This window comes from Lipotes vexillifer, unplaced genomic scaffold (assembly GCF_000442215.2).
Source record: "Lipotes vexillifer unplaced genomic scaffold, Lipotes_vexillifer_v1.1 scaffold240, whole genome shotgun sequence".
Classification (NCBI taxonomy): Eukaryota; Metazoa; Chordata; class Mammalia; order Artiodactyla; family Lipotidae; genus Lipotes; species Lipotes vexillifer.
In genome coordinates, this window is record NW_006797481.1 from 1,463,253 (window position 1) to 1,476,776 (window position 13,524).

The 13,524-nt window shown below is 34.6% G+C and overlaps 1 protein-coding gene across 1 annotated transcript in view; it reads right to left on the reverse strand.

Moving 5' to 3' along the window:
- Positions 1-13,524, reverse strand: part of WDR11 (WD repeat domain 11) — a 60,594-nt gene that overhangs the window by 31,199 nt on the left and 15,871 nt on the right. Inside the window, exons 9-13 of the mRNA XM_007469563.1 lie at positions 13,141-13,244; positions 9,907-10,083; positions 7,082-7,166; positions 3,519-3,625; positions 1,061-1,136 (exon numbers count right to left, since the gene is read on the reverse strand). Of these exons, the coding sequence (XP_007469625.1) occupies positions 1,061-1,136; positions 3,519-3,625; positions 7,082-7,166; positions 9,907-10,083; positions 13,141-13,244 (549 nt within the window). The remainder of the gene's footprint in view (positions 1-1,060; positions 1,137-3,518; positions 3,626-7,081; positions 7,167-9,906; positions 10,084-13,140; positions 13,245-13,524) is intronic.

Consider the following 13,524-nt stretch of genomic DNA (forward strand, 5'->3'; position numbering starts at 1 on the left):
GGGAAAGAGGCAGGAAAGAGGGCAAAATGGGTAAAGGAGATCAAATGTATGGTGACCGATGGAAAATAAATTTTTGGTGGTGAGCATGCTGTAGGGTACACAGAAGTATAAATACAGTGTTGTACACATGAAAATTACATAATGTTATAAATAAATATTACCTCAGTAAAAAATTAACTATTTCAGTATATAAATAATAATTGAAAATCGAAAGAAAAAACACCATTTATAATAGCATCAAAGAAAAAGCAAAAAATAATTCACAAATGATGTGTAAGACCTATAAGCTGGAAACTACACAATATTATTGAAAGAAATTAAAGAACTAAATAAGTGGAGAGATACACCACGTTCACGAATCACAAAACTCGGTAGACGTCAATTCCTCCCCACGTTGATCCATGGATGCAATGCAATGAAAATCAAAATTCTAGGAAGCTTTGTGGTAAAACTGGTAAGTTGAGTCTAAAGTTTATATGGAAATGCAAAGATCCTCGAAAAGCTAAAGCAATTTTAAAAACAATTTCAGAGTGCTTACTCCTTCTTTCTTTGTTCTTTTGATTAGTTTTCATTCAGTCTCTGTTGTCAATAATCCTGCTTTACATTTATTTTCCCTTGGAACAAAAAACTCAGAAACTTACTGGAATTAGATCTAAATTACAAATAAGGAAAATGAATTCTTTTACTCAGTAAACCCAAACTGAGGTGGAAGTTGAAATAAGAATTTCACCAGATAACAAATAACATTTCTTAGTGAGTGACAGGCATTTATATCAACATAGCTATAGTGGAACACAATGGGGTTACTGGTCTTACCAATCTAATGAAATGTTAAGGTTCAGATAAGTTACCTTGTCTATTCAGAAGTGGAGAATTAAAAGCAACAGCAACTTAATTTTGCGATTAAAATATTTTCTTTGATATGGCTGCACATCACAGTTTGCTATCACTAAGAAATTCTATATGCATGCATGCATACTCTCACTTTCTTAAAGATAAAAAAATCCTTGAGATTACCTTGTGAGAAGACCAGAGAATTTTTTTTTAGGATGACACTTACTTCAAATGAGATACTTTAATCATTTCGATGGGCGATTCATCATTACCTCGTTCACCACGAAAAGCAATGCTCCTACCTTTAAATGCAAATATTAAAAGGTAAAAAAGCACATAAAACATGTAAGAAACTAAAAGCTGTACCAATGTAATTTGATCAGTGCTACCCTCTATTCCTGTTCCCTCTCCCATTTGCTTCTAAGCTGTTTCTAATAATCTAAATTCAAAAGTATTCTCAAGTATTCAAAACTATTACAAGTTAAAGACCAACAGTATATTACTTACATTCAAATATCTACTTTATAAAAAGATATTTTCTTTTTTTATAGAATTTCTTGAAGTCCTTCTGTGGTTTCTTTCAAATAATTTAATCTTAGAAATTTAGAAATACCAATTTCTAAAGTTTTAATGCATCTATGGTAAAGCAACTGCTTACTGTAAAAACTACTGGTACATTCAAGGTAATAGAAATATTTTCATGTTTACAAATACTAATTAGTGGAGAAAACACTCTTTGAACAGGTATTTAAGATTTCTTGTCCCATGTGCAAAATACTCAACTACAATATTTAGACATGTTCCTATCAAAAGGTCTCTATAAACTGAAACTGGGGAATATTAAGAATTAGTTAATAGCCAAAGAAGCTAAATGGTTTTCCATAACTTAAAAAATGCAAGTTCTACTTTATGTTTGAAAAAATATACATATTTTTTGGCTGCATTAGGTCCTTGTTGCTGCGCGTGGGCTTCCTCTAGTTGTGACGAGCGGGGGCTACTCTTCATTGTGGTGTGTGGGCTCTCATTGTGGTGGCTTCTCTTGTTGCAGAGCATGGGCTCTAGGCGCACAGGCTCAGTAGTTGTGGCACACAGGCCCTAGAGCGTGCAGGCTTCAGCAGTTGCGGCACGTGGTCTCAGTAATCGTGGCACGCAGGCTCAGTAGTTGTGGCACGCAGGCTCAGTAGTTGTGGCTCAAGAGCTTAGTTGCTCCACGGCATGTGAGATCTTCCCAGACCAGGGATCAAACCCGTTTCCCCTGCATTAGTAGGTGGATTCTTAACCACTGTGCCACCAGGGAAGTCCCTGAACAAATATATTTTAATATCTTTTCCTAGATTTCTCTTACATTAAACAAAAGAGAGAACATACTCAATTCAAAGACAAGTGGATGCCTATATGGCTCCCTGCTCTTCAATGCCATCAAACAGAATCTCACTATTATTATTCGCCAAACACCCTACATCCTTTCCTGGCTCTGCTAGTCGGCTGCCCTCCTTAGAAGACAAGGCTGTAAAAGTCTATAATCTATGAATTTAAATGTCCCACCTAAAAAGTCAGTAACTATTACTTAGAAATTTGTTCCTCAAAAATAAATCTGTGAAAGACAGATTTTAAGTTATCTAACAGTCCGAGACCTGAGCTGATCGGAAAAAACTGAACAGGCATTTTTTTAGTGAATGATACTACAGAACAGCATTTCATCCCTGGGCTACCATGTAACTACAGTGACCAGTGCCAGTTTATTGGCAACTCAGGAATGTAGGGATAGGAGTCACCAGGCAGGTCATTTCCATTTAGACTAGAGCAACACTGGACTAAAGTGGGGCTAATTCTTTGAGGTTTAGTAACATACTCTAATAAGTAGGAACAACTATAAATTAGAAATATATATTGAGAATACAAGGAAGCAACCATATATATGATTTATTATACACACAGGTAACTTATTGGTTAAAACTATCTACATATATTCATATTGCTAAGCCATTTAAAAAAAAACTCCCCACAATTTTGTAAAAAAAAAAAAAAAAACTATTTGAAATCATTCCATGTGCTATATACAAAATAATATAAAACCTTCACCTTACTCTATTTTCAAGTTCTTATTTTGAAACTCACTGGGCTATAGGTTTTTAACAATTTTAACAATATTCCAATTACTGGAATATTTCCTATTGTAAAGTCTTTAAACTCCGAAATTAAGTTTTCCTATTTAGCCAGCCAGAGATTATCAAAAGTTTTAAATTTAAGCATTTAAAAAGAATCCTTATTTATAAGATTTTTAAGGGTTTCACGCAAAGGCCAAAATTTTTAAAAGAGAATCTAATAAGGTGTAACTACAAAGATTGATTTTAAAACTGTACTTCTGGTTATCTACAACAATGTACTTGAAAGTACAACTGATACCATATTTATGAATCTGTCCATTCAGGCTAATGGTACTCCATTTACCATGCCCTTGTGTTAACATAATTTGCATACAATGATGAGTCTTTTCTAAGGCAATTATTATAGAACAACCAAAAAATGAATACATAAACATAGAATATATAAAAATGAATATATAAATGAGAAAAAATTCCAAGGTGAAAGAAAGTACTTTGGAACATGTTTTATAAATAGCAACATCTTTGATCAATATGATGGTACCATTTTAAATATCGTAATAGTCTAAATACACAAACCTGTTGGAAGATCAACCAGCTGAAGTTCGTTCCTCACTAATCCCATGTTGTTTGGTGTTGAGGTAGAAAAAGAAAGAAAACCAGTTAAACTCGTCCATTCAATACCCCTATAATGAGAAATTAAACAAAGATTAATCTAATATTCTTTTTTTGTCTGAAAAATTTATTTGAAAAATAAGTTTTTTCTATGACCTAAATTTTATTATACAAGTTAATTAAGGAATTATATTAATATGACATTTATTTGAGGCTATATTATCATACATGTTTCTAAGTGCCGTACATATTCAGAGAAGTGCTTTCCCCCCAGTTTACAGGATGTCCCAGTGTTCAGGATATAGCAGAACATGGGTGGCTGCTTATTTATAATCAAGCACCACAAGTGTGCTGCCTTTGAGCAGATTCCAGCAGCAGCCTGTACATCTGACTCCTACTGATCAACTAAAGAAAATAAAAATCGAGTTGGACTTCAAAGTGTATTAGATAAGGAGGGGATTATTTCTCAAAAGAAAAGAATGAAAACTCTTGTCAAACACAGCTGAGCACAACACTACTCCCAGGATTAGAAAACCATTGTCTAGGTTTAACCACACACTGAGCTCTATAAAAACTCTTAAGAACAGCAGCTCATTTTCTGACTCAGTCTAAGTTTGTTTTGTAGCATTCCTTGCTACTGAACAATTGTAACCTTAGAATCTACCAACAGAGATTCAGTGTTCTAACTCCTATAGATTCCCAAGTTGGGCCTGTTCACCTGCATTGGGGATGCTACCTTAGCTGCTTCTCAACACTGGGTGGCTGGGGGGAGCAAACGCTTTCTGAAAGGTCTTGAAGTCCTACTGTTATATGAAACTAACTTCTGCAAATGTACAGACAGACAAAATAGAGATCATTTTACTTTCCACAAATCACTCAATGTGCTCAAAGCAATACTGAGTCAATCAGTGTTTTGATACCCATATAAACTACTGTTTTAACAATTTCTGACATTGAAAATAGTATTGGACTATACTACTGTAATTTTAGCCTATTGGACAAAGACACCAGCTAATAATATAAGAACTCTAATAATCTAAGAAAACCTATATGTACCACTCTACATTATTTACTTCTAGGTATCTTCCACTGGATTATAAGCTTCCCAGGTTTTGTCTGTTTACAGGCATACAGAAGAGGCTCAATATATATTTCATATTTGTAAAGCATAACTGGTTAAAACATCATAGCTTTCAGAAAACGCATAGATGCAACTATCTGTAGTTAGGCAGTACCAGGCCATATGTATGCTAAAGACTGAAGTACTTAAGATGAAGTGGTTTTTAAAAACACTTTTAGTACTAAGTAGAAAAACAACTTTCTAAAGTTGGCCTTTAATTTGCATATGAGTATCTAGAACATATTGGGTTTACTGCTAATAAGTTCAGCAATTTTTATAGCACATCTGTGAAATTTTCATAATGGCTTTTAATTGTAATACTATAATTGCATTAATTGAAACACAAAGACAGCAGTATTTTAGCATCCTCTTGGGCACCATCTCTGGATGTAAAATGTGAATTATCTTCAAAATGGCAATTAAGAGGGAAAATTTATATTTAAGAAAAAAACGGAGCATACTTGCGTGATTGTTCACAACACTAGCCTGACTGAGTAGCATACCCCTTAGAGTTATTTGGTACCCCAAGTAACACATTATAAATAATTTTGGTGTCAATAACAAATATTATCATAACATGTGTAAGTCATGTATTTAGTGACATCTATGACCTGAACAATCCAGGACAACAATCTTACTTACAGCAAATAGCTCACTGATTAACTAGCTATCTTGTCTTTATTAAAGATTACCTACTGTGGTGATCATTTCACAACATATACAAGTATTGAATTATTACACTGTACATCTGAAACTAATATGTTATATCTCAACTGTACCTCAATATAAATAAATAAATAAACAAATAAATAAATAAATAAGATTTCAGTGTTCCTAAAAAAATGACAATGTGCTTGATTTTCCAGAAGCATGTACCAAATTCCTGGTATTAATCCCGGCTTAGTCAACATTTTTATCTTATTGCCAAAATGTTTCCAACTAATCTATGTGAATTTTTTAGCTGGAGATGTAGCACATGTATCCTAAGAGCTCAGTTCTGAAGCCTGAAACGCCTGGACTGAATTCCATGTACCTTTTCGTGACTCCACAATACTCAGTTCTTCTTCTGTAAATTGGGAATAATAATAGTGTTTCTACTGCATAGAGTTGTAGTGAGGATTCAATGAAACAATGCCTGAAAAGTATTAACACTTAACATAATCCTTAGGGCAAATACTGATTAAATGGTGAGTTTTGATTGATTGGTGTTTGCCATAAAAGGGAACACTGCACACAAAAGCCAGGGGTGAAAGGAAATGTCAAGAGAAGAAACGCAGACAGGAAAGAAAGGAAGAGAGAAGGTATCAGTGGCAGCAGGGCCTACTGGAAGGAGAGAGAAAAGATGAACAACAGCCTGGAAGGACCCAAGCAGTTACTGTGTCTCTGCACCCCAAAAGCCTAACACTTTTGAAGACATTACTCCTCCATGTAGATGTATTTAGGGAGATACTGTAGGGGCATAGCATAAGGTGGCGATAAACAGTCACTCAGGCTGTACCAAAAAATCATGCACTTGAAAGAATAAGGCAACATAAACTCTTCAGAAACTTCCATCACAATCAGAAGTTGTGATACTTCAAGGGTTGACCCTTCCCCATTTAGAAAACGCATTTATTCCGAATAATGTGAGCACTAAGGGTTCACTAAGAATTTTAACGTACACATGAGAACTACAACTATAATATAATGAGAAGTGAGAAATGGCCTTTCGGATACATCTGTTCCAACATCATCAAAAAATACTGGAAGATTAATAAATATATATTATATATGTGTAACTTTACAATCCGTCATTGCCAGGGCAAAGAAAGGAATATAGTCATGTGATCAGCAAGATAATGCTATGGAGCAGGTATATATGTACTTTATCTTTTTAAAAAAAATTTTTGTTGGAGTGGCATGTATGTACTTTAAAACAGAAAGCAAGAGTCATCCTTCTGTTCTGTTAGCCTTCCCTCAGATACCTCTGCATACAGAGAACTCATAAAACAGATCACATCTCAAAATGAAAGAATAAATGAGATTAACAATTAAAATGACCTTATTCAAAATTTTCACGAGCAGTCCTACTGAGGGATCTTTACAGAAAAGGAAAACAAACTATATAAACCGGAACAAGGGAACAGAGTGATATCCAGTGAGAAAATAGCCTTGGCCTTAGGAGAAATAAATAAGATGCAGAAATAAAGTGAGAAAAAAATTCTCCACTGCATAATGTTCTCTACAAAGTAAACAATTAGTAATCATCCTTAATGAACATAGCCATTAGTTGGACATGAATATGCATTACTCAAAGTTTTCAGTCAAATAATCACCACTGCAGAGTATCCAGTGTAGAAAAGTCCACAAGAACTTTTTTCTGGTATTACATATGTTTATAATCTCAATATCCCAATGACAGACTCACTTGACTTCACACGAGTGGATGCTTAACTCCTTGTGCAGCAGCCCACTGGTGAGATGGTACACCAGGACAGAACCGTTACTTGTACCTATTAAAATAACATAATAGAGGAGAATTAATCTAGTGGAAGTTCCAAATCTAACAAAAGTCTTTTCTCAAGATTTCAATTATTTTACAACATCTATATTTTATAAAAGGAACCCAAGCTAGGTGTGAAGAAAGAGTAAACTTCTCTGTCTTCCCTCTCATCAAAAATGGGCTTAGGGCTTCCCTGGTGGCGCAGTGGTTGACAGTCCGCCTGCCGATGCAGGGGACACGGGTTCGTGCCCCGGTCCGGGAAGATCCCACATGCCGCGGAGCGGCTGGGCCCGTGAGCCATGGCCGCTGAGCCTGCGCGTCCGGAGCCTGTGCTCCGCAACGGGAGAGGCCACAACAGTGAGAGGCCCACATCCCTCAAAAAAAAAGGGGGGGGGGCTTAATCTCACATGCTCTGTAATCTTACCTAAATCCAGGGACAGATTTTCAAAGACTTCACAACCTAATTCAATATACACAAAATCTGAAGGTGCACCTTCTTAAGCTTTTTGAATGTTTATTATAACTGATCCTCAAAAAGGCAACCTAGCAGAACTCATTAACCAGATTTCTCTAGTTTTCTTTACAAAGATTTTGGTTTTGTTCTGTCTTCAACATTAAATACATCATAAAGTAAAGCAAAGTACAGTGGCTCACTGTGGATTTTACAGCTAAAGAAGCCTGAGTTTAAGCCCTGGCTCTGCCCTACACTTTTGCAAATTACTTGCCCACACTAAATTTGTGTTAGTATCCCTTTAACATGGGAATAATGGAAAATCTATTTGTTGGAGATTAAATGAGAAACATACGTAAAACACTTAGTACAACACTCGGCACAAAGTAAGTACATGATTATTACTGTTTCTATTATCACTGTAATTATGATTTGTAGTTATTATGCCTTAAGCTTTTTGTGGTCTCAGGTAATATGTCTAAATTTTAATTAGAAGGGACATGGCCACTTGAGAAAGTAACACTTTCTTGAGAAAGTAATGTTTCAGCCCTTAACATGTTTTTATAAGTCAAGCAAGAAAAGTGAACAATGTAAGTGGTTGCACAATCACTTTCTCACTGCACATGACTTAAAAGAATTAATGGATTCATACAAAGCAATAGAATGTAGAAATAATAATAATATAATAATAATAAATGTAAAAATGCTAGGCAATTTCCAATTTTAGCTAACTTGCTGAATTAAAGCTTCAGAAATTTCTTGCACAACTATTCTAGAGAAATACAGTATTACACTTGCTTACTTTTATCACCTATTCTACAGTATCTTCTAGTACTGAGAAAATATCTAAAGAATTACTAAAACTTTTCAATTATCAGATGTTCATAATAATGATTTCTACATTCTGCACATTTTGATGATGTTGAAACTATGATTTAATACTTAAGGGGCCCAAGAAGAAGTAATTCTGGTTGAACTCTGCTCCTCTTTCCTAATGACTCTGCAAGACTTTAGGCACTTGTATTTTTTGCTTTTACTTTGTTATTATACTAAATTCAATAAATGACTTGCTATTCACTATAGACCAGCACAATACAGCTTACTCTACAATAGAATCTCAGAGCCTGACTCAGCTCTTGTTATCTAGCTATGCCAAGAAGTAATTTTCTCCAAGAAATTAATAAATTCCTAAATTGAAAGAGAAGGTATACTGACATTGTACAGAGATGTACATACTATGTACACTGACCAATCCCAATTGAAACCTCAATGAGAATTTTAATATGAATCAATAGTTTCTAAAATAAAAATTAAACATCTATCTGCATTTATATAAATCTGGACACCTGTAAACGCAGACCACTGAACCTTAAAATTCAAATCACTTTCAAAAGATAATAATGGAAAAAATGGGAAAGTAAGAGTAGTGCCAAACAGACTCAAACGAGCCATTAGGGCTCACAAGTCAGCCATTAAGTTGAGACACACTGGCCATAAGGTCGGGTTTTCATTTTAGGAAAAAAAAGAATCAAAATCACGTGTTTATAGACCTTCCGGGAAAAAGCCAGAAGTCAAACCAATAGCACCTTAAGAAAAATGCTGACAATTTCAAACAAATATATTATTGTTCAAAATTTTAGAGAAATGAATTTTAACCTTATGTATTTAGTAGCAAATAGAAATTTGGTCCTCTCTGTAAAAAAAAATCAGGTTAATCCCATTACCATGAAATTACTGTGACAGCAAGTTGAAACCCAGACCAATTTTTTTTATCTACAACATAAAAATATGCAATTTCAACCCAAAAGGCAAATCTTTAGTTTATAAAGACAAGAGCCACTTTAAATACAATAAAACCAGGTTTAACATACAATTCTTAGCACATGAAGAACCTTGCTATTATTAAACTATTAAGTGTGACTATATTATTAGTTAACAAAAACTAATAACAAAATGACATGCACAGGAAGAGCTTGAGATGCTCCAAGAAAAGACAAGGAGTCTGGTTTCAGCATTACACAGGGACTTTCCTCCTGACATTTTAGAGATGTACCCATGGTGTCAGGGTCTCTGTCATCTGGTGTCAGGTGAATGAGTTATCATTGTGATTAAAAAAGATTAATAGAACAGAAAAAAAAGTATTTCAAGATGAGTATTTATACAATTTCATTTAGCCTCTTCCTCCTCTTAAAGCATTTTAAAGGAGAATAGAGGATTTTCTAGTAACCAGGAAACTTAAATATCTTAAAAATGTAAAATAGACATTAAGAATTAAAAAAAGAACAGGTCCAATACTCACCAACAGCAAGCAATGGCTGATACATCTTGATATTTTTTGTGGTCAATGGTGGGCACATACGGATAGCAAACTGTGGTGAGGGCAGTCCTGAAAGCAGACCTGTTAGCAGGAATTTGAGTTGCACTTCCTGCAGAATGGAGCCTTTGGGATGTTCTTCCCCAGCAATTGCACTTTGCCCTGATTTGTAATAAAAAATACAAATATGTTAACTGTAACATACGCTGTTCTTAAAAATCTAAAGGAACTTCACAGTGCAAGTATACTCTTCAGGTCTAGAAGGTGTAATGTAGCACTCTAGTGCCTGTAGCTATACACCGAGTCTTACTTGGCTATGGGACTTAAACTGCATCATCTAATATCTCAAAGGACAGGTTCCTCCAGAGTATTGCTATCCAGAATTCAGGGACCTTTGTCTTCTAAGAAACACCATTTTAGCCAAAGTTCCTGGTATTAGGGCACCCAAGGCAAATCAAGAGGACTAGGGTTAGAGAACAGTTTCTGTAGCATGAGATATTACAGAGCATTCCTGTCTTACTGCCTTTCTAAAGGGTTACTTTTCAATCTGATGCTCTTTAAAGTGCACATAAAATTGGTAATCACAAATAGCAGGTTCAAAGAACTCATTTAGATTTCTAATAAGAAATCTTAATGTGTCAATGTAATTACAACATCTAAGCTTTATAATTACATATTTTATATAAATAAGTAAAATAAAATTTAAATACATACTTATAATTACTAATATATAAACCGTCACTAGTGACAGTTGTCTTAAGTGGCATTATTTTTAGATACAGCGTTCGCACTTAGGTTATCAAATTTCAAACTAAAAAGATGATTCAAATAAAAACCATTCACAAAATGTGAATACAAAGTGTGTAACAAAATCAAAACCATTCACCAATAAGGGTATAAAAATTTTCTTCCTTTAAAGCACTACTGAATACTGGGATAAAGGTGTCAAAAGTACATATCAGGAATATGTGAGTATATATATATGTACGTACACACACACACACACACACACACACACACACACACTGTGAAAGGGAAGAATAAAATAATTACTAGAAGTGGGTGACGGGGTTCTAACTAAACCTTTTAAAGCTGTAAAGTTGTTTTAGTAATGATGTTATTGTAAAATCGATAAGATATACAGAAAAAAAAGGCCATCAGTTGAATCCAAATAAATGATCCCTTAGGATAAGCCATACACCTGGTATCAATCTTAGTAACAAAGATGGGGTCTAAAGGAATGGCAAGTTCTACAGGTAGGTACCATGTTTACCCACCCTTGGCAGCTTGGAGTTCACTTCAGGAAAACTGCCATATTTCTCTTCAAGCATCTTCCATGTGAGGTGATTCACAAAGTAGGGCGGATGATTCACAAAGTAGGGCAGATTAGGCCTTACTAAGCAGCAGCCTTTACCCAATGAATATAAATCAGGCCTCTGTATTTAACTGAATTGCTTTCAATTACCACTAAGTACATAGTGAATTTCAAATTAAAAGTTTAATTAAAAGTTTTAATTAAAATGTTTTCAAGTAACAAAGATTTATTTAATACTTTCAAATCAACAACACTGTCAAGAACTGCTATACAGTCTGTATCATTTTGTCTCCTAAAAAATGTAAGTTATATCACTTAGATACCTAAACAGCATAAAATTACAAACTCCTACAGGCTTTGTATTACTGATTACTTCTGTGCATGTGTGTTTATAATTCTTTTCACTTTAATATTTTATATTAAGTGCAGACTAGGTCAATTAACTTGGAAAACTGTGTAACTAATAAAATAAATTTTGCAAAACAATTATCTGTCTAAACTTCCTCATATGGATTTATGTCTAGAAGGTGAAAAGAATTTTAAGTATAAAAGTTAGCGTCACTGAGCACAAGGATTCCACAGCTGGCAGGAATTGTGAGAATACCAGGGTCTGGAGAGGTCTTGCTTAGATTACGGTGAAGCAGCCGGGACTAGATGCCACGGCCAAGGAGCAGACTCCAGACTGGGATGACTAGGTTCACACTTCCACTTATTGGCTGTGTAGTCTGGGGCAAGTTTTTTAATCCCCCTGGGTCTCAGTTCCCACATACATAAAATGGAAATAATAATAATAATAATACCTACTTTGTAGGGTTGTTGAGCTAATACTTAAGAGAATTTGGCACAGTATTTAACATAGTATTAAGCACTCAATAAATGTCATCTCTGATTAAGAAGATTAATAAGTTAATGCTCTTTCTAGTATATCATGGACCTTTACAGCATTTAAACAAAAGAACCTAGTAAATAATATCCATTTTCAATTACACTGTGGGAGAACAAATAGTGATAAAGAAAATCCTTTATAAACCACTAGCCACAATTTTCAAAGAATTAGACGTCAGCACTGCTTGGCATATTTACAATTTCTAGTTGTATATATTTGAAACCACCAATCCTCATTCTTCCTTGAATATATAGTGGTTCTATAATAAATAACTTTGAAGAAATATATTACCTGCAAATAAATATTTGTTGAAGTAAGAATTCCCAACGTGAAAATAAGAAAATGTAAGTCAAAAAGTAAAGATGATTTTTTCTAATACTGCCCAGTTACTTTATTCCTTCAGTAAATACTTATCACACATCTAGAATGTGCAAGGCCCTGGGCCGAGCACTGGGGATGCAAAGCTGAATCAAGCACTGTCCCACCCTTGTGAAGCTTATAATTTACTGTAGGGATGTGGGGAGACAGACAAGTAAAATCACAACTACAATCAGCTGATGACTATTAGGGACCACATAAATCAGGCTTGGGAGATTAAAGAAAGCAACACCTGAGCTGAACTTTGAATAAGCAGTAGCAGAAAGGGGGAGAGAGGAAGAGTGTGTTCAATTCTGAGCTGAGGGAGCAGCGAGCATGGAGGAGGAGGTATGGTATTGCCCAGCAAGGGCCATATATGCAGCATCCAGATGCCTCATGCCATCTCTTTCATTTAGATCAGAGTCCCTCACGAATGAACATTTTCTAATTCCAGCGCTGCAGTAATAGTCTATACCACTTCAGGTACTGTTATGCTTAAATATTTTATACCCCTCTGATTTATTTAGGAAAGAGTAAGTCTACATTTTAGTTTTCTGAAGTATTAACTTTGACTTTACAATAACTGCAACCACTGACTATTGATTTTGCCCTTCAAAAAGTATACCTAACATAAAAGTGAGAGAAAAAAAAAGCAGTTTACCAATCATGTTATCTAAGGAGAGGTCTGGGAGTTTATTCTGTAGCACTCCTACAGGAATTCCACAGAAAGACACGGGTGAATATAAAGGTGACACGCCAGAACTACTGCAAAGACATAATAATTAGATGGTTCTTACATATTTAAAACATATTTAAAACCTGCCTCACATGTTAGTAACTCAAAATACTAATTTTAGATCATAGTATTCTATCAATTTTTACAGTATTCATTAATCTAACCCATAGGTGAAATATCTCTAGCAGGTTTACATAATCTCCTAATAATCTGAAGTCTTAATTATCAATTTAAAAATATTTTTTTCAGAAAAAAGGTCCTGCTATTTTTATATGATTCTGGTAATCTGAAGAAAGGGGGAAACAAAGC